The sequence below is a fragment of the Eriocheir sinensis genome, chromosome 29, assembly GCF_024679095.1.
Source record: "Eriocheir sinensis breed Jianghai 21 chromosome 29, ASM2467909v1, whole genome shotgun sequence".
Lineage (NCBI taxonomy): Eukaryota > Metazoa > Arthropoda > Malacostraca > Decapoda > Varunidae > Eriocheir > Eriocheir sinensis.
The window spans coordinates 4,923,256-4,943,442 of NC_066537.1; the positions used below are offsets into that span (position 1 = coordinate 4,923,256).

At 49.6% G+C, this 20,187-nt stretch overlaps 2 protein-coding genes and 1 long non-coding RNA gene across 3 annotated transcripts in view; 2 read left to right on the top strand and 1 right to left on the bottom strand.

The window, feature by feature from the left end:
• LOC127004835 (hemocyte protein-glutamine gamma-glutamyltransferase-like) overlaps positions 1 to 13,242 on the top strand; it is a 17,092-nt gene extending 3,850 nt beyond the window's left edge. The window contains exons 2-14 of the mRNA XM_050873012.1: positions 92 to 222; positions 619 to 825; positions 1,762 to 1,892; positions 2,763 to 2,901; positions 3,431 to 3,657; positions 5,892 to 6,069; positions 7,580 to 7,834; positions 8,225 to 8,406; positions 8,991 to 9,230; positions 9,643 to 9,783; positions 9,901 to 10,056; positions 10,993 to 11,135; positions 11,528 to 13,242. Coding sequence (XP_050728969.1) covers positions 111 to 222; positions 619 to 825; positions 1,762 to 1,892; positions 2,763 to 2,901; positions 3,431 to 3,657; positions 5,892 to 6,069; positions 7,580 to 7,834; positions 8,225 to 8,406; positions 8,991 to 9,230; positions 9,643 to 9,783; positions 9,901 to 10,056; positions 10,993 to 11,135; positions 11,528 to 11,675 — 2,259 coding nt within the window. The 5' untranslated portion in view covers positions 92 to 110 and the 3' untranslated portion in view covers positions 11,676 to 13,242. The remainder of the gene's footprint in view (positions 1 to 91; positions 223 to 618; positions 826 to 1,761; positions 1,893 to 2,762; positions 2,902 to 3,430; positions 3,658 to 5,891; positions 6,070 to 7,579; positions 7,835 to 8,224; positions 8,407 to 8,990; positions 9,231 to 9,642; positions 9,784 to 9,900; positions 10,057 to 10,992; positions 11,136 to 11,527) is intronic.
• Positions 11,914 to 14,301, bottom strand: LOC127004837 (uncharacterized). Its single transcript, XR_007758043.1, has 2 exons — positions 12,978 to 14,301; positions 11,914 to 12,944 (listed from the first exon to the last, which is right to left on the bottom strand). It is a non-coding gene; the product is annotated as an uncharacterized LOC127004837 (long non-coding RNA).
• Positions 14,302 to 14,974: 673 nt separating this feature from the next.
• LOC127004839 (probable E3 ubiquitin-protein ligase HERC1) overlaps positions 14,975 to 20,187 on the top strand; it is a 64,870-nt gene continuing 59,657 nt past the window's right edge. The window contains exons 1-5 of the mRNA XM_050873017.1: positions 14,975 to 15,141; positions 18,034 to 18,233; positions 18,583 to 18,722; positions 19,470 to 19,587; positions 19,672 to 19,822. Coding sequence (XP_050728974.1) covers positions 18,072 to 18,233; positions 18,583 to 18,722; positions 19,470 to 19,587; positions 19,672 to 19,822 — 571 coding nt within the window. The 5' untranslated portion in view covers positions 14,975 to 15,141; positions 18,034 to 18,071. The remainder of the gene's footprint in view (positions 15,142 to 18,033; positions 18,234 to 18,582; positions 18,723 to 19,469; positions 19,588 to 19,671; positions 19,823 to 20,187) is intronic.

Genomic DNA, 20,187 nt, shown 5'->3' on the forward strand with positions numbered 1-20,187 from the left:
CTTTCTGTGACCTTTTAAAAATAATGGTAATAATAACTATCACTTTCTAGGAACTTAATACTAACACGTTCTCTCTCTCTCCCCTCCTCAGAACCACCACCACCACCACCATGGCCACCAACCGCGTAGGGGCTGACTATAACAACTGGATCAACGGCCTTAGAGCTAACTACGCCAGGGACCTTAGACGCCGGAACGAGGTGGAGGAGGAGGCCGAGAAACGTAAGAGTTGTAGTAGTAGTAGTAGTAGTAGTAGTAGTAGTAGTAGTGGTTGTATGTGTGTGTGTGTGTGTGTGTGTGTGTGTTGTTGTTGTTGTTGTTGTTGTTTTCATATTTTCATCTTTGTTATTTTCTCTCCTTTCTCTCCCTTTTCTTCTCTCTTCTCTCTCTCTCTCTCTCTCTCTCTCTCTCTCTCTCTCTCTCTCTCTCTCTCTCTCTCTCTCTCTCTCTCTCTCTCTCTCTCTCTCTCTCTCTCTCTCTCTCTCTCTCTCTCTCTCTCTCTCTCTCTCTCTTCTTTCTTCTTCCTTTTACGCATTCTACTTTCTCTTCCTTCTCCAATCCACTCCTCTTCCCCCACTCATCCACCACCACCTCCTCCTCCTACTCCTCCACCCACAGCCGCCACCGGAGCCAACAAGGTCGAGAGGGTTCACTGGTACATCAAACCCAACGCCCAAAACCACAAGACCATCAAGTATGACCTCATTCACGACAAGGAGAACCCCAAACCTGTGCTCCGTCGAGGCCAGCCCTTCTACCTGGCCGTCCGCTTCACTGAGAACTTCGACCTGGAGAAGGATAGGGTCGTGCTCAACTTCAAATTTGGTACGTAAGCGGGGATTTTAGGTACTTAAGTATGTTTTTTTGGTACGTATTGGGGATTTTTGGTACGTAAGAGGGATTTTTGGTATGTATTGGGGATTTTTGGTACGTATTGGGGATTTTTTGGTACGTATTGGGGATTTTTGGTACGTATTGGGGATTTTTGGTACGTAAGAGGGATTTTTGGTACGTAAGAGGGATTTTTGGTACGTAAGAGGGATTTTTTATACGTAAGGGGAGATTTTTGGTACGTAAGAGGGATTTTTGGTACGTAAGGGGAGATTTTTGGTACGTAAGAGGGATTTTTGGTACGTATTGGGGATTTTTGGTACGTATTGGGGATTTTTGGTACGTAAGCGGGGATTTTTTGGTACATAAGAGGCGATTTTTGGTACGTAGGGGGAATGTTTGGTACGTAGGAAAGTCTTGGGTAGTAGCTTGTGAGGTTTACAAATATGTGCTTGAGTATAATTTATGTAGTAGTAGTGGTAGTAGTAGTAGTAGTAGTAGTAGTAGTAGTAGTAGTAGTAGTAGTAGTAGTAGTAGTGGTAGTAGTGGTAGTAGTAGTAGCGGGCTTTATTTTATTGTTTCCTTTTCTTTGTGTTCTTGTGCTGTCTCCTTTGCTGTAAAAAAAAAAAAAGTAGTAGTAGTAGTAGTAGTAGTAGTAGTAGTAGTAGTAGTAGGTAGTAGTAATAGTAGTAGTAGTAGTAGTAGTAGTAGCGGGCTTTATTTTATAGTTTCCTTTTCTTTGTGCTCTTGTGCTGTCTCCTTTGCTGTAAAAAAAAAAAAGTAGTAGTAGTAGTAGTAGTAGTAGTAGTAGTAGTAGTAGTAGTAGTAGTAGTAGTAGTAGTAGTAATAGCACCAGTAGTAGTATTCATAACAGCGGTAATAACCATCATCTTCCTCTTCCTCCTCCTCCTCCTCCTCCTCCTCGTCCAGGCCACAAGCCGTCGGTGTCGAAGGGAACCCTGGGCATCGTGGCGGTAAAAAATGACAAGTTTACTCTGACCAAGGACGAGTGGGACTGCCGAGTGGACCCAGGCACGCGCAACAAGGACCTCGTAGTGCAGGTGAGCGAGTGCGTGCGTGTGTGGGGGTGTGTGGGGGGGATCCGTACAGCAAGGGAGACAGCTCAAGGGCAAGAAACAAAAGCGCATCAGAAAAGCCCGCCAAGTGAGGAGTTCGTAAGGCAAATTTAATGTTACAAAGGGAGTTTTTTTTCGTCTTTCTCTCTTCTCCTTTTTTCTCTTCTCCTCCTTTTCCTATTTCTTTTTCCTCATTCTACTTGTTTTTCTCGTCTTCCTCTCTTCTCCTTTTTTCTCTTCTCCTCCTTTTCCTATTTCTTTTTCCTCATTCTATTTGTTTTTCTCGTCTTCCTCTCTTCTCCTTTTTCTCTTCTCCTCCTTTTCCTATTTCTTTTTCCTCATTCTACTTGTTTTTCTCGTCTTCCTCTCCTCTCCTTTTTTCTCTTCTCCTTTTCCTATTTCTTTTTCCTCATTCTACTTGTTTTTCTCGTCTTCCTCTCTTCTCCTTTTTCTCTTCTCCTCCTCTTCTTTCTTTCTCCTCTCTCTCCTTGTTTTCCTCGTCTCCCTCCTCTTCCTCCTCGTCTTCCTCTCTTCTCCTTTTTTTCTCTTCCTCTCTTCTCCTTTTTTCTTCTTCTTCTTCTTTTTCCTTTCTCCTTCTTTTCTTCGTCTACCTCCTCCTCCTCCCCTCTTTCTGTGTGTTTGTATATTTCGTAAAGTAATAAACAAGGTCACAAAGTTCATTTCCAAAGGTCAATATGATCAGAAAACAGCGTAAACTTATAAGAAAGAACCTTAAAAACGAAATCTACAGGTCACATACACGTCACAAACACGATTCGAAGCAATACAAAACACTTTAACTTCCTTCCTCAACACCCCCACCCCCTTAATCACCTCACCTGCCGATATCCACAGGTGTACGTGCCCGCCAGCGCCTGCGTGGGAATCTACCATCTGGAGGTGCTCACGGGCCTTCAGAGTGAGCCCGAGAAACCTATGAGGCACTACAAGGATGAGACTGATTGTTACATTCTCTTCAACCCGTGGTCCAGAGGTAGGCATTGTCAGGGGAGGAAGGGAGGAATATGGGAAGGGTAGGGAAAGAAAGGGAGAGGATGGGGAGGGCATGGGTGAGGTTGGGGAAGGAAGGGAGGCTGGGGAAGGGTAGGGAAAGAAAGGGAGAGGATGGGGAGGGCATGGGTGAGGTTGGGGAAGGAAGGGAGGCTGGGGAAGGGAAGAACAGGGGTAGGGGGACTAGGGAAGGGTAGGGAAAGAAAGGGAAGGGGATGGGGAGGAGGTAGGGAAGGGAAGAGATGGCAAGGGAGGATATAGGAAGAGGGAAGGGAAGGGAAGGGAGAGGAAGAGAAAGGTAGATGAAGAGAAGGCGGAAGAGACAGGAAGAGACGGGACAGAAAGGGAGAGAAGAAGGGAAGGAAGAGAAGGGAAACATTTGGAAACATTTGAAACATTTTATTATACTTGCAATTTGATAGAAGATAGAGATAAAGATAGAGAAAGGGAAAACGATTGACCTGCTAACACAATACCTTCACCCTCATCATCACCACCTCCTCCACCTCCAGATGACGCTGTATTCATGGAGGACGAGGCGAAGAGGGAGGAATATGTCATGAACGACCAGGGCAAGGTGTACGTGGGCGCCTATCGGAGGTCTCGCGGGCGGCCATGGGCGTTCGGGCAGTTCGATGACGTGGTGCTTCCCGTCGCTGTCTACCTCCTGGAGATCAGCCGAGTTGCCGACCCCGAACGTGGCAACCCAGTGAAAGTCGTGAGGGGTGTATCGGCTGGGGTGAGTATGAGGGGTTGTAGGGGTGAAGGATGGGTTGAAAAAGTGGGTTGTGAGGGTTGATAGGTAAGGAAAGGAAGGGAAGGGAAGGGATAGAAAGGGAGGATATAGGAAGAGTGTGTGAGGTTGTAGGCGTGAAGGAGGGGTTGAAAAAGGGGGTTGTGAGGGTTGAAAGGTAAGGAAAGGTATTTAAGGGAAGGGAAGGGATAGAAAGGGAGGATATAGGAAAAGAGAGGAGGGAAAAGTAGGAGTAAAGGAAAGGGAAGGAAAGGCAGAGGAAAAGAGTGTTAGGTTGTAGGGGTGAAGGAGGGGTTGGAAAAGTGGGTTGTGAGGGTTGATAGGAAGGGTAGGGAAGGGATAGAAGGGAGGATACAGTTTGATAGGTAAGGAAGGGTAGGGAAGGGATAGAAAGGGAGGATATAGTTTGATAGGTAAGGAAGGGTAGGGAAGGGATAGAAAGGGAGGATATAGTTTGATAGGTAAGGAAGGGTAGGGAAGGGACGGAAAGGGATAGAAAGGGAGGATAGGGTTGAATGGGGTGTCGCTGAGTAAGGGAGATTTGAAAAGGGTGATTGTATAGGTCTGTAAGGGTGAAATTGGGTTGAAAAAAGGTCCATCATTCCACTCTCCCCTATTCTTTCATACTCCACCTCTATCCACTTATCCACCTTCCTTTCCTCTCCACTTCATCCTTTCATCCCCAATCTGATCTCCACTCCCTCCTTCCACTCCGCTCTCTCTCCCTTCCATCCCCAATTCCTTCCCTCACTCCCCTCTCTCTCTCCCTTCCACCCCCAACTCCTTCCCTCACTCCCGTCTTCCATCCCCAACTCCTTCCCTCACTCCCCTCTCTCTCTCTCTCCCTTCCATCCCCAACTCCTTCCCTCACTCCCCTCTCTCTCTCTCCCTTCCACCCCCAACTCCTTCCCTCACTCCCCTCTCTCTCTCTCCCTTCCATCCCCAACTCCTTCCCTCACTCCTCTCTCTCTCCTTCTATCCCTCTCTCCTCTCTCTCTCCCTTCCACCCCAACTCCTTCCCTCACTCCTCTCTCTCCCTTCCACCCCAACTCCTTCCCTCACTCCCTCTCTCTCCTTCCACCCCAACTCCTCCCTCTCTCTCCCTTCCACCCCCAACTCCTTCACTCCCCTCTCTCTCTCTCTCCCTTCCATCCCCAACTCCTTCCCTCACTCCCCTCTCTCTCTCTCCCTTCCATCCCCAACTCCTTCCCTCCTCACTCTCTCCTTCCATCCCCAACTCCTTCCCTCACTCTCTCCTTCCACCCCAACTCCTTCCCTCACTCCCCTCTCTCTCTCCTTCCATCCCCAACTCCTTCCTCACTCCCTCTCTCTCCTTCCACCCCCAACTCCTTCCCTCACTCTCTCTCCTTCCATCCCCAACTCCTTCCCCTCACTCTCTCTCTCCTTCCATCCCCAACTCCTTCCCTCACTCTCTCCCTTCCACCCCCAACTCCTTCCCTCACTCCCGTCTCTCTCTCGCCCTTCCATCCCCAACTCCTTCCCTCACTCCCTCTCTCCTTCCACCCCAACTCCTTCCTCTCCTCCTCACTCTCTCTCTCTCCTTCCATCCCCAACTCCTTCCCTCCCCTCTCTCTCCTTCCACCCCCAACTCCTCCTCCCCTCTCTCTCTCTCTCCTTCCATCCCCAACTCCTTCCCTCTCTCTCTCTCTCTCTCCCTTCCACCCCCAACTCCTTCCCTCACTCCCCTCTCTCTCTCTCCCTTCCATCCCCAACTCCTTCCCTCACTCCCCTCTCTCTCTCTCCCTTCCACCCCCAACTCCTACCCTCACTCCCCTATCTCTCCCTTCCAACCCCAACTCCTTCCCTCACTCTCTCTCTCCTTCCATCCCCAACTCCTTCCCTCACTCCCCTCTCTCTCTCTCCCTTCCATCCCCAAATCCTTCCCTCACACCACTCTCTCTCTCCCTTCCACCCCCAACTCCTTCCCTCACTCCCCTCTCTCTCTCTCCCTTCCACCCCCAACTCCTTCCCTCACTCCCGTCTTCCATCCCCAACTCCTTCCCTCACTCCCCTCTCTCTCTCTCCCTTCCATCCCCAACTCCTTCCCTCACTCCCCTCTCTCTCTCTCCCTTCCACCCCCAACTCCTTCCCTCACTCCCCTCTCTCTCTCTCCCTTCCACCCCCAACTCCTTCCCTCACTCCCATCTTCCATCCCCAACTCCTTCCCTCACTCCCCTCTCTCTCTCTCCCTTCCGCAGGTCAACTCAAGCGACGACGAGGGAGTGCTTGAAGGCCGCTGGGACGGGGAGTATTCGGATGGAGTGGCGCCCTACCAGTGGAGTGGCAGTGTGCGCATCCTGGAGCAGTATGTCACCTCGGGGTACAGGCCGGTCAAGTATGGGCAGTGCTGGGTGTTCTCCGCGCTGGTGACCACAGGTGGGTAGAGGATAGGGGGGGAAGGGGAGGATAGGATGAGGATTGGGGTGGTTTGGTGTGTGTGTGTGTGTGTGTGTGTGTGTGTGTGTGTGTGTGTTTCGTGTCTGGTTATGTCTACTCTAGTTTTCCTTTTTAATCTCCTTGTCTTGTTTTTTTTCGTCTTTTCTTCTTCCTATATGTTCGTTTTCTTCTTCGTCAAGTTCCTCGTTCTATGCCTATCCTTTTTTTCTTATCCTCCCTCTCCTTACCCAATCCTTTTTCCTTTCTCTCTCCCCTTCCCTCGTCCCTTACCATCCCTTCTTCCCTTCCCTTCAATACAGCCCACCCTTCATACTTTTTGGTTAAGATTCGTTTTAGGTCCGTGCCAGTATCTCGATCATTACCTACCTTATGAAACCTCAGTATCTCTTCATATATCTTTTCTACAAACCTTCAACAGTCATGGAAACGCTTTGAAAATCCAATTCAAGGACTTTTTTTTTACTCTTGAAAATAGGGGATAATGTTTGCGAAAGCGTCGCCTCCTCTGGCGACGGTGCAGCCGGTGTTGCGAGAAATACCTCCTCGCTGAAATAAGTCACATATACATGTGTGTGTGGGGGTCCAGTGGGGGGGCTACGCCCCCCCTGGTTAGAAGGGGGGGTCGAGGGGGGCGCAGCCCCCCCGTTAGTAGGTCGTAAAGCTCGGTTGGAGTAGTTTAAATATGCTCCCCGACCCCAAGCCCTCTGCGAGCTATTTTACGGCTGCGGCGGCTGCAGCGTCGTCGCGGCCGCCGCCAGAGGAGGCGACGCGCTTTCGTAAACATTATCCCATATTTTCAAGAGTAAAAAAAAGTCCTTGAATTGGATTTTCAAAACGTTTCCATGACTGTTGAAGGTTTGTAGAAAAGATATATGAAGAGATACTGAGGTTTCATAAAGTAGATGATGAGATACTGGCACGGACCTAATACGAATCTTTACCTACTTTTTTCCTTTTGCTCCCTACAATCTCTTTCCTCCCTTCCATCCCTTCTAACCCTTCTCTCTCTCCCCTTCCCTCGTCCCTTACCATCCCTTCTTTCCTTCCCTTCAATACAGCCCACCCTTCATACTCCTCCTTCTTTCCTTCCCTACGCCACACAGCTCCCTTCTTTCCTTCCCTTTCCCTCCCTACAATCTCTTAACTCCCCCTCCATCCCTTCTAACCATTCTCTCTTCCTCTCCCTAGTCCCTTACCATCCCTTCTTTCCTTCCCTTCATACTCCTCCTTCTTTCCTTCCCTACGCCACACAGCTCCCTTCTTTCCTTCCCTTTCCCTCCCTACAATCTCTTAACTCCCCCTCCATCCCATCTAACCATTCTCTCTTCCTCTCCCTAGTCCCTTACCATCCCTTCTTTCCTTCCCTTCAAACTCCTCCTTCTTTCCTTCCCTACGCCACACAGCTCCCTTCTTTCCTTCCCTTTCCCTCCCTACAATCTCTTAACTCCCCCTCCATCCCTTCTAACCCTTCTCTCTCTCCCCCCTGCAGTCTGCCGCGCGCTGGGCATCCCCTGTCGCTCCGTCACCAACTTCGTCTCAGCTCACGACACCAACTCATCGCTCACCATCGACAAGTTCTTCGACAAGCAGGGCGAGGAGATCGAGGGTGGCCCAGACGGCGAGAACTGGGACTCCATCTGGAACTTCCACGTATGGAACGACGTGTGGATGACGAGGAACGACCTGCCGCCGGGCTATGGGGGGTGGCAGGCCATCGACTCCACCCCGCAGGAGGAGAGCGACCGTGAGTGGAAGGGGGGTGGAATGCCTTTACTAGGGAATCGAGTACTACTTACCTTGCTGTATGCCGTAGTGGAAACCTTATGAGGAGCTCGAGTAGTGCTTGGGTGACTGTATTGCTTCAGTGAACTTAAGAGTGTGTGTGTGTGTGTGTGTGTGTGTGTGTGTGTAAAATCTATAACACCCACCCCACACTCACACACTAGACAGATTAATAGATGGACAATAGAAAGATCGACAGTGATGGATTGATGGATGAATAGACAGATTTGTATTGTGAACTTTCAATAATAATCACATACTCATACAGATAGGTAGATAGATACACACACACACACACACACACACACACACACACTAAAGTCATCTCCCTCCTTTCCGCCCGCCCCCCCAGACAAGATGCAGTGCGGCCCTGTGTCCCTGGTGGCGGTGCGTCGCGGGGACATCGGCCTGAGCTACGACGCGCCCTTCGTGTTCGCCGAGGTGAACGCTGACGTCATCCACTGGGGCGAGGACAAGGAGAGCGAGTGGGGTTGGAGCAGGATGAAGCTGAACAAGTACCACGTCGGACGATCGGTGAGAGAGAGAGAGAGAGAGAGAGAGAGAGAGAGAGAGAATTTATGAATGAAGGAATGAAAGAGAAAACCAGAGACAAAAAAAGAATAATAGAGATAGATAGATAGATAGACAGATTGATAGATAGATAGAATTTATGAATGAAGGAATGAAAGAGAAAACCAGAGACGAAAAAAGAATAATAGAGATAGATAGATAGATAGATAGACAAAGAGAAAGAGAGAGAGAATTTATGAATGAAGGAATGAAAGAGAAAACCAGAGACAAAAAAAGAATAATAGAGATAGATAGATAGATAGACAGATTGATAGATAGATAGATAGATAGAATTTATGAATGAATGAATGAAAGAGAAAACCAGAGACGAAAAAAGAATAATAGAGATAGATAGATAGATAGACAGATTGATAGATAGAGAGACAGATAGATAAAAAAGAGAGAGAGATGGAGACAAACAGAAACGAGGCAAAAATATATTAAGAATGAAAGACAAACACACACACACAAACACACACACACACACACACAACCTCACCCATCCCTCCCTCATCCTCCTCATCACCCTCCTCCTCCTCCTGACGTAGATCCTGACGAAGAGCGTAGGCAAGGACGATGACGCAGGGCAGGATGACCAGGAGGACGTGGTGGAGGAGTACAAGAACAAGGAGGGCACGACGGCGGAGCGACTGGCCATCCACAACGCCATCAGGGGGTCAGCGCGCGCCAGGCAATACTACAACTTCAAGAGCGACGTCAAGGAGGATGTTGTGTTCGACCTCATTGACATTGACAAGATTATCGTGGGCCAGCCATTCCAGGTCAAGGTACGAGTGTGTGGGTGTGGGTGTGGGTGTGGGTGGGGGTGGGGGAGGGCTGTTGTTCTCCTTTTTTTCCCTTATTCCCTTCTTTTATCTCTTATGTATCTTGGAGTCGTCTTTCTGCTGTTCCATTTTCCTGTCAAACTCGCCATCACTTCTTTCCTTACGTCAGTCCATTGTCTGTATCTGAAATTCGTCTCTATATTGTTCTATGATCCTTGCAATCTTTTCACTTCCTCTCTACTCCTGCCTGTTATGTTTTCTGTACCTTGGAGTCGTCTTTCTGCTGTTCCATTTTCCTGTCAAACTCGCCATTACTTCTCTCCTTACGTCAGTCCATTGTCTGTATCTGAAATTCGTCTATATTGTTCCACCTTCCTCTCAACCTCTCACCATCATCCCTCCTCGTGGCCGTCAGGTGGTGGTGCGCAGCGAGGCGGACGAGCCCCGGACGGTGACTGCCTTCCTCAACGCCCGGTCGCTCTACTACACCGGCGTCAGCGTCTCCCACATCAAGAAGGCCGAGGGAAAGTTTGTGCTGGAACCAAAAGGGACACAGGTAAGATGAGGCGGTAAGCTTGACCGTCCCACTCCCAAATGCAAGACACAAGCAGCTCTTTCATTACCTCTGAACGCCCTTATTTGACCCTCTCCGTCCTTCTCTCTCGGCGTGTAGGAGGTGGCCATGACAGTACAATACAGCGAGTACTGGGCCAAGCTGGTGGAGCAGTGCATGATGAAGATCTACTCCATCTGCCGTGTGGAGGAGACGGGACAGACCTGGACTGACGAGGATGACTTCAACGTGGAGAAACCGACGCTGAATATACAGGTAGAGGATTTGGTTTATACAGGTAGTGATAGAGGTGTGTTGGGGGGGATTGAGGAAGGATGTAGGGTAGTGATTCAAGCTGTTTCAAGGATGATTTCAAGGTGGAGGAACCCGTGCTGGAAATACAGGTACAGGACTTGGTTTATACAGGTAGTGATAGAGGTGTGTTAGGGGGATGGAGGAAGGATTTAGGGTAGTGATTAAGTCTGTTTCAAGGATGATTTCAAGGTGGAGGGACCCGTGCTGGAAATACAGGTACAGGGCTTGATATATACAGGTACAGGTCTTGATATATACAGGTAGAGGACTTGGTTTATACAGGTAGTGAAGGATGGAGGGTAGCGATTAAGTCTGTTTCAAGGATGATTTCAAGGTGGAGGGACCCGTGCTGGAAATACAGGTACAGGGCTTGGTATATACAGGTACAGGTCTTGATATATACAGGTAGACGTCTTGATATAATAGAGGTACAAGTCTTCATAGTACAGACTCCTAATGTACATAAGTTGTTATACAGGTACAAAGATCTTGATACAGAGGTACAGGTTTTGAATTATAGGTATACAGGTTTTAAAATAGAGGTAGAGGTAGAGATGATAGGAGGAGGATGTGGGGTAGAGAACATCACCTACTCACTCACTCACTCACCCAAACACACAACCAAATCCACATAACCTCATTTTCTTCATCATAATGGTTGTTCGAGCTCTCTCTCTCTCTCTCTCTCTCTCACTCTCTCTCTTTCTTTATTCTCTTCTCATTTTTTTCTCATTTCTCCTTCTTTCCTTCTCTGTTGTCTTTTCCCTTTCTTCTTTATTTCCTTCCTTCCTTGCCCTTTCTTCTCATCTCATCCATCTCCTCATCCATCCCTTCTTCCTTCCATCACATCCACATACACACCCACAGCCTCACTCACCTCTCCCTATGTCTCTACAGATGACCGATAATGAGGTGCGTGTTCGGAAATCCTGCGAGGCGACCTTCTCCTTCACCAACCCGCTGGACGTCCCTCTCACGGATTGCAAGCTCAGTGTGGACGGGGCCGGCCTCATGCGTCCAAGGGCTATCACCATCAAGCAGTGAGTATGGGGTTGTGTTGGGCGGTGAGGGGGTTGTGTTAGTGGTGGTGTTGTGAGCCTTTGATTGTGGACTGGTTGTTGGAGGTCTCTCTCACTCTCTCTCTCTTTCTTTCTTTATTCTTTTCTCATTTTTTTTTCTCTTCCTCTAACTTTTTTTCTCGTTTCTCCTTCTCTCCTTTCTTTTTCCCTTCCTTCTTTTCCTCTTCTCGTAAGCTTTGTATCTCCCATTCTTAACTACCCTTTCATTCCTTATCTTCCCTCCCTTCTCATCTAACCTTCTCTCCCTCTCTCCCTATATCCCTTCTCCATTCCCTCTTGTCCCTAGCCATAAGCATCCCTATATACACCCTCCCCTAATCGTCCTAACCATCCACCCCTTCTTCCCCTCGCAGAGACGTTGCCCCACAAGCTGAGTTCTCGCACACCATAAGGTTCCTTCCACGCATCCACGGCCAACGTAAAATCATCGCCACCTTCAACTCCAAGGAACTCTTTGACGTCAACGGCAGCAAGACCGTAGAAGTACTGAAGCAGGAGTAGGAGGAGGAGTAGGAGTAGGAGTAGGAGGATTAGAAAAAAGGTATTGAAGAAGATGTTTTTAGAGTATAAGTAAAGGGATTGCGTTGAGAAGAGGTTTGAAGTGTTAGAGGTGCTTGGAGTATGAGAGAAGGTATTGAAGTAGAGGTTAGAGTAGTGTTGATGGGGTTAGTGTTGTTGTTCAAGGGCTTAGAGGGAGAATGAGTTAGAGGTTAGAGGTTGTTGATAGTAAAGTAAGGTGCTGAAATAAAGTGTTAGAGAGAGAGAGAGAGAGAGAGAGAGAGAGAGAGAGAGAGAGAGAGAAAGGCAGCCATGGAGCTTTAAATAAAACATCCCATTATCTACAACAACAACAACAACAACAACAAGAATCTTCCAGAATTATCACAACAACAAAGAAAAAAAAACACAACTGTCAACGGTATTTCAGCTTGTGTGTGTGTGTGTGTGTGTGTGTGTGTGTGTGTGTGTGTGTGTGTGTGTGTTTATGATTACTACGTCTTCCAGTGTTAAGATAGTTACGTGTGTGTGTGTGTGTGTGTGTGTGTGTCAGTGCGTAGACCAGCCTTCCATGTTGCAGTGAATGGCTCCAATGCCTGTTTTTACTTTTCTTACGACATTCAAAACAAAGAATGAGATATCCAGTAAGTGTTTTGATGAGCAGTAGCCTCCGTAAGCTAAGACTCCCTGTGCCTTATTGTCAGCTATTCTTTTTAACGAGATATTTTATTATGAATGATTTTTATTGATTTTATTTTTCATTATTGTCAGAGGAATAAACGATAGCTCTTGTTTTCCTCCCTTTTGTCTTTTATTCTGTTGCTTTTTATTAACAAGGACAAATCACTTTAATTATTGTATTTATTTTATTGATGGAGTAATTATCATTTCATCATTATTATTATTTCAGATTATAGTGTTACCTTATAGACAACTTGCATTATTAGATTCATTTATTTTATTGATATACTAATTGTTATTGTTATATATATTATCATTTATTATATATATGCACTGATTTCTATTGTTTTTATAATCATTACTTTAGAGTTTGTGACAAGTATTACAGCTTTTATAACCTTGATAATTATAACAGTAGTAATCACATTCTCCCCTGTCATACCTGTAGCTTATTCTCCCTCAATTAAAACCTCTATTGACGCTGCCCAGGTGATAAGGTAATGAGGTCCCACTATCAGTATTTTGCACTATCAATGTTCTTCACTATCAATGTTTTTCACTATCAATGTTTTTCACTATCAATGTTTTTCACTATCAATGTTTTTCACTATCAATGTTTTTCACTATCAATGTTTTTCACTATCAATATTCCTCACTATCAATGTTTTCACTACCAGTATTTTTCACTATCAATGTTTTTTCACTATATCAATGTTTTTCACTATCAATATATATTCACTACCAATATTTTCCTTGCGTCATTTTTTACACGCCTACAAATGCCAAGCTGTGCCATTATCCATTAGTGTATTTTCCATTTGTCTATTTCAACCTTAAGGGCTTAGGATAGAGATGATTGGATTCTTCTAATAAAATTTTCCACTTCTGATCTTATATTTATCTTTGTCCTCCTCGTATGTCTTGGTTATATGTGTTTTGTGGAGGTGAGGAAGAAAATGGTATATGTCTGCATGTGTCTGTGGCTCTGGGGTGGTGTAGTGGTAGTAGTAGTAGTAGTAGTAGTAGTAGTTAGTAGGAGTAATGTAAACATGGCAGGCCGGGACCGTAGAGTTTACCGCGTCACCGCCTAAGTAACGCCATGCCCGTAACGCATTATAACTTTGCCGGCAGTGGATTTTAAGTGATAAGCTGGTGGAAATCTTGCTAATATACCTTCCCATCAGTGTTTGCGTTGAATGTGGCAGGAAATTACCCAAGACTAATATTATGCAAGCTCCATGTTGATTGATTGATAGTTTACTGTTGCAGGTAAACAAGGGAGAAGGGAGGAACATGCCATCCCAACCCCCAGGCAGGACAGAGTGTGATTATACAACTATTAATACATGTGTAGGTAGCACCATGAAACTAAAAAGATACAATGGTAGGAAGGAATGCACAACAAGGGAGGGGGGCGGTAGAATTTTTCGGTTCGATTTGTTACGTGATCCCTTGAAAGCTGTTTGAAAGTTTATATTGCAAAGTGAAGCGTTTTTTTGTGGGTGCCTCTTTGGCTGACTGGTAAAGGAGTGGCTCTCCCGTTACGCTGGTCGCGGGTTCGATCCCCGGCGCCGGCAAACCTTTCCTTGTCTGGATTGATGTCTCGTGTGTTTCGTTATACGCAGTGGCCGTGTGGGAGTGTTTGTAAAGAGAAAAATTCTGGCATTTCACTACTACTACTTAATTCTCTTATTAAACATATTATTTGACAAGGCTTTCGTGGGTGTTGCGAGATTTTCCAGTAGATTTATGAGCCTGGTGGTAGTTTGACCCTTGTTCTGTACCGTGAATCAGGTCTTTACGTATACAGACAGCCTTGGTCATTGTCTTATTGTCCAGGGGGAGGTACTGCCCCCTCCCTTGTTGTGCTTTCCTTCCTACCATTGTATCTTTTTAATTTCCTGGTGCTCCCTTCACATGTATTAATAGTTGTATAATCACACTCTGTCCTGCCTGGGGGTTGGGATGGCATGTTCCTCCCTTCTCCCTTGTTGTTTACCTGCAACAATAAACTATCAATCAATCAATCAAAAGTCATTGCATAGGGAATAACGGGGACGCCAAGCCAAGACCAGGACCAAGACCAAAACGTCACTATTGCGTCATCACTCTTTCCACCAATCATAACCAGCCATCTTCGGGGACGCTCTCTCTTCCACTGACATTCCTTCACGTTTTTGCTTCTGGCGGATAAATAAGGACGATATAAAGATGCCTAGCCACTTGAATGATAATGTGAATGTTTTTTGGTCATATGTAAGCTATTGTATTAGTTAGTTATGGACGTTTAGAGGACGAAAATAGGGATCGTAACGTCACACCACCGCCCACCAATGACAACCAGCCTCCCTAGACGCCTACTACGGGAAATAAATTATATACACCAGCTGCTGATATGCGACTTTTTTCGTTATTTAATAGTTTCAAGGTAATTTTGTACTTAATTATTCGTGTATTGATGCTGAAGAGGTAGAAATAGGAATAAAAGGAGAAGCAAAAAATGGAAGCTATCACTTGTCAAACCACTTATTTACGTCATTTGACTTATTTTAAGGTGGTTCTGCATTTTATCATTCTATTACCGATACTAGAAATGCCTAGATAAGGCTATAAATGGAGCCAAACATTAACTCCGTGTGTGACAGCCTGTGTTGTTGTGCCAATCAGCTGGGAGGGAGAGAGGGAGAGGGAGAGAAAGCCGCCCTGGCCAAGATTCCTTCACAATTTCTACCCCCGGCGGCCCAGCAGGCGGAGGGACGGCATGCCGGGCCGTAACTGAGAAATACAGGTACTTTCCAGCCGCCATCACCTGAGTTATGTCTGGCACGGCTGTGAGTGCCCCGTGCACCGCCGTGCTGCTGCCTGGCCCCTGTTGGTGCTCACGCACACCCTGAGCCGTGCTTGTCGGGGAGGGGCGGCCACCCCTTGGAACGGTAACACTTACAACATAGACTATTTTTTGGCCCCTGAATGCAGTGCAGTTACGAATGATCTCTGGAAAATAGAAGGGGGGGCTGAGGGGGCGAAGCCCCCATTGTGGGAGTCGAAGGGTGTGAAGCCCCCCCTAAAGGGAGTCAAGGGGGCGAAGCCCCCATTAGGGGGGTTGAGCACCCCATGCCCAATATATTTGAGGTAACAATCTAGCGTAACCTACCTAACGGGGCGGCTTCACCCCCCTTTCTATTTTCCAGAAATCATTATTTACTGCACTTCATTCAGAGACCAAAAGAATTTGTAATGTAAGTATTAACTTGACTAGAGGTGATTGACCCCCCTCCTACAACAGTCCCACCAAGGGGGAAGAGGCTGGCCAAGGCAGTGAGGCTGGCTGAGGGGGCCGGTGTGAGCCAAGGCTGGCCAAGGCGGTGAGGCTGGCTGAGGGGGCGGATGTGAGCCAAGGCTGGCCAAGGCAGTGAGGCTGGCTGAGGGGGCCAGTGTGAGCCAAGGCTGGCCAAGGCAGTGAGGCTGGCTGAGGGGGCGGATGTGAGCCAGGGCTGGCCAAGGCGGTGAGGCTGGCTGAGGGGGCGGGTGTGAGCCAAGGCTGGCCAAGGCAGTGAGGCTGGCTGAGGGGGCCGGTGTGAGCCAAGGCTGGCCAAGGCGGTGAGGCTGGCTGAGGGGGCCGGTGTGAGCCAAGGCTGGCCAAGGCAGTGAGGCTGGCTGAGGGGGTGGGTGTGAGCCAAGGCTGGCCAAGGCAGTGAGGCTGGCTGAGGGGGCCGGTGTGAGCCAAGGCTGGCCAAGGTTGTGAGGCTGGCTGAGGGGGCGGATGTGAGCCAAGGCTGGCCAAGGCAGTGAGGCTGGCTGAGGGGGGGGGTGTGAGCCAAGGCTGGCCAAGGCAGTGAGGCTGGCTGAGGGGGTGGGTGTGAGCCAAGGCTGGCCAAGGCAGTGAGGCTGGCTGAGGGGGTGGGTGTGAGCCAAGGCTGGCTGAGGGGGTGGGTGTGAGCCAAGGCTGGCTGAGGGGTGGGTGTGAGCCAAGGCTGGCCAAGGCGGTGAGGCTGGCTGAGGGGGCGGATGTGAGCCAAGGCTGGCCAAGGCGGTGAGGCTGGCTGAGGGGGCGGATGTGAGCCAAGGCTGGCCAAGGCAGTGAGGCTGGCTGAGGGGGTGGGTGTGAGCCAAGGCTGGCCAAGGCGGTGAGGCTGGCTGAGGGGGTGGGTGTGAGCCAAGGCTGGCCAAGGCAGTGAGGCTGGCTGAGGGGGCGGGTGTGAGCCAAGGCTGGCCAAGGCGGTGAGGCTGGCTGAGGGGGCCAGTGTGAGCCAAGGCTGGCCAAGGCAGTGAGGCTGGCTGAGGGGGAGGGTGTGAGCCAAGGCTGGCCAAGGCGGTGAGGCTGGCTGAGGGGGCGGATGTGAGCCAAGGCTGGCCAAGGCAGTGAGGCTGGCTGAGGGGGCCAGTGTGAGCCAAGGCTGGCCAAGGCGGTGAGGCTGGCTGAGGGGGTGGGTGTGAGCCAAGGCTGGCCAAGGCAGTGAGGCTGGCTGAGGGGGCGGATGTGAGCCAAGGCTGGCCAAGGCGGTGAGGCTGGCTGAGGGGGCGGATGTGAGCCAAGGCTGGCCAAGGCGGTGAGGCTGGCTGAGGCGGATGTGAGCCAAGGCTGGCCAAGGCGGTGAGGCTGGCTGAGGGGGCGGATGTGAGCCAAGGCTGGCCAAGGCAGTGAGGCTGGCTGAGGGGGCGGATGTGAGCCAAGGCTGGCCAAGGCAGTGAGGCTGGCTGAGGGGGCGGATGTGAGCCAAGGCTGGCCAAGGCGGTGAGGCTGGCTGAGGGGGCGGGTGTGAGCCAAGGCTGGCCAAGGCGGTGAGGCTGGCTGAGGGGGCGGCTGTGAGCCAAGGCTGGCCAAGGCGGTGAGGCTGGCTGAGGCGGGTGTGAGCCAAGGCTGGCCAAGGCGGTGAGGCTGGCTGAGGGGGCGGGTGTGAGCCAAGGCTGGCCAAGGCGGTGAGGCTGGCTGAGGGGGTGGGTGTGAGCCAAGGCTGGCCAAGGCGGTGAGGCTGGCTGAGGGGGCGGTTGTGAGCCAAGGCTGGCCAAGGCGGTGAGGCTGGCTGAGGGGGTGGGTGTGAGCCAAGGCTGGCCAAGGCGGTGAGGCTGGCTGAGGTGGGTGTGAGCCAAGGCTGGCCAAGGCGGTGAGGCTGGCTGAGGTGGGTGTGAGCCAAGGCTGGCCAAGGCGGTGTGAGGCTGGCTGAGGGGGGTGTGAGCCAAGGCTGGCCAAGGGTGAGGCTGGCTGAGGGGCCAGTGTGAGCCAAGGCTGGCCAAGGCGGTGAGGCTGGCTGAGGGGGCGGGTGTGAGCCAAGGCTGGCCAAGGCGGTGAGGCTGGCTGAGGGGGCGGGTGTGAGCCAAGGCTGGCCAAGGCGGTGAGGCTGGCTGAGGGGGTGGGTGTGAGCCAAGGCTGGCCAAGGCGGTGAGGCTGGCTGAGGGGGTGGGTGTGAGCCAAGGCTGGCCAAGGCGGTGAGGCTGGCTGAGGGGGCCAGTGTGAGCCAAGGCTGGCCAAGGCGGTGAGCCAAGGCTGGCTGAGGGGGCGGGTGTGAGCCAAGGCTGGCCAAGGCGGTGAGGCTGGCTGAGGGGGCGGGTGTGAGCCAAGGCTGGCCAAGGCGGTGAGGCTGGCTGAGGGGGCGGGTGTGAGCCAAGGCTGGCCAAGGCGGTGAGGCTGGCTGAGGGGGTGGGTGTGAGCCAAGGCTTGCTAAGGAAGACAGTGTTTCAGAGTGTTGCTGTTGGTGCCTCAAGAAGCAGAGGAGGAGGATGGAGGGCGGCGTGGTGGGCAGCGTGCCCCCGGTGGCGCCCCCCACGGTGAAGCTCAAGTGGGCGGAGCACCTCACCACCTCCTGGCTCCTCAAGGACTGCCAGGCCATCGCTCAGCGGGACTCCACGCTGGTGCTCTATGACAGACTGCTGGAAAATAAGGTGACGTGCCCTGGATGGATATTTAGAGTTTATTGATTGATTGATTTTATTTATTTACTTATTTATCCCTTCAGATAGTTTTACATAGTGATGCTTCCCGGCCAGGTCTTCTATTTTTTTCTGATTTATTAGTCAATGTATCAGTGGTTCTGGTTATTGTTTATGTAGTATATTTAGATAAGTTCATGGCTAGTGAGGTTAGGTTAGATTAGTTTTGGGTTTATTACTTTTATTGATGTTATACTACCTTTGCCCTCTGCCTCATTATGTCAGCCAAAAGGAGACTCATTAGTATTTACTGTCAATATCTTCTCAATACCTTGCTGACCTCCTTCCATGTGTGGTGCAGGAGGTGGTGGTGGTGGCGGGGCCGGGCTGCGTCATGCACGGCGGCCCACAGCTGCCAGACTACGAGCCAGAGCCGCCCTCGCCCGCCGACCAGCTGAGCCACGTCAACGCCTTGCTGGCATCACAGGCGGCCCTCGCTCGGTGGGTCCCTGCGGCGGCTGTGTTCTGCCATCTGGTGCTCCTTCTCACGATTCTGTTTCTTGTCATTCTCTCTCATTCCTGTTTTTCCTATTCCTGCTTCTTCTAATTCTCTCATTCCTGCTTCTCTTATCTCCTATTATCTGTTTCTCTTTAGTCTTCTAGTGTTTTCTTTTTCTTTACCTGTCCATCTCTTTTCTTGTCAACTTTTTCTTTCCATTCTCCTCTCATCTTTTGTCTTGTCTTCCATTTTTAGCTTAGAAGAGAAAGACTCCGATAGTTTGGACATGTGAAGAGAGCAGGGGAGGATACAGTGCTGGGAGTTTTGGAGAGATTGGAGGTAGAAGGAAGGAGACCAGTTGGTAGACCTAGGAAAATGTGGAGAAGGTGTATACAGGAAGACTTGGCATTGATGGGATTGGATGAGCATCGGACAGAAGGCAGAGAAAAATGGAGGAGAGCCATAAAGCGTCCAGCTGCTCAGGAAGAGTGAAAACGAACATTAAACGAAATGATGATGATGATGATCCATTTTTAGCTCTATCTCACCTGCTGTTTCTTATGGCACTGAAAATAAAGAGTTAATATACGTATAGTAACAAGAAATAACTAACACCATCAAGCTACCACATTTCCCATAAGTCAGGATGGTCATCAAAACATCCTCACCTATCAATATAATAACAATGGTGATGATGATAATAGTAGCAATAATAGAAATACCTGATAACCTCCCCATGCCATTCCCAGGTCCACCGCCGCTCAGCCCCGGTTCTCTGCCCTCCTACACAAGCGCCTCATCGTCCTGCAGAGGATCTACCACGCACTGTCTCGCAGCTTCCACCAGGGGAGCCGCGACAGGGAACGGGTGAGTGCACCTTCCCCTCTCACCCTCCTTTTTTTTCAGCTAAACCAAGGCACCTCACTGATAACATTGGCTTCCCCCATACAGGCTCTGATGGGGACGGGGGAACGCGGGCCAACCACAGAGCTGCAGGGGACGGGACCAGCGCTCTCGGCCAATGAGGCGCTGGTGGAGCTTGGCGTGCAGACCGGCCTGTCGCTGCTCTTCTCTATCCTGCGGCTTGGCTGGGTGAACAACAGTGAGTGGAGAGGAGAAGGAGGAGGAGGCGGAGGAGAGAGAGAGAGAGATGTTGACGTACTATAAAAGGAAAAGAAAGAAGGATTATGTCATGCAGAAGAAGTAGAGAGGACAAGGAGGAGGTGGCGGAGGAGAGAGAGAATGTTGATGTACTATAAAAGGAAAAGAAAGAAGGATTATGTTATGCAGAAGAAGTAGAGAGAAGGAGGAGGAGGAGAGAGGTTGATGTACTATAAAAGGAAAAGAAAGAAGGATTATGTTATGCAGAAGAAGTAGAGAGAAGGAGGAGGAGGAGAGAGGTTGATGTACTATAAAAGGAAAAGAAAGAAGGATTAAGTTATGCAGAAGAAGTAGAGAGAAGGAGGA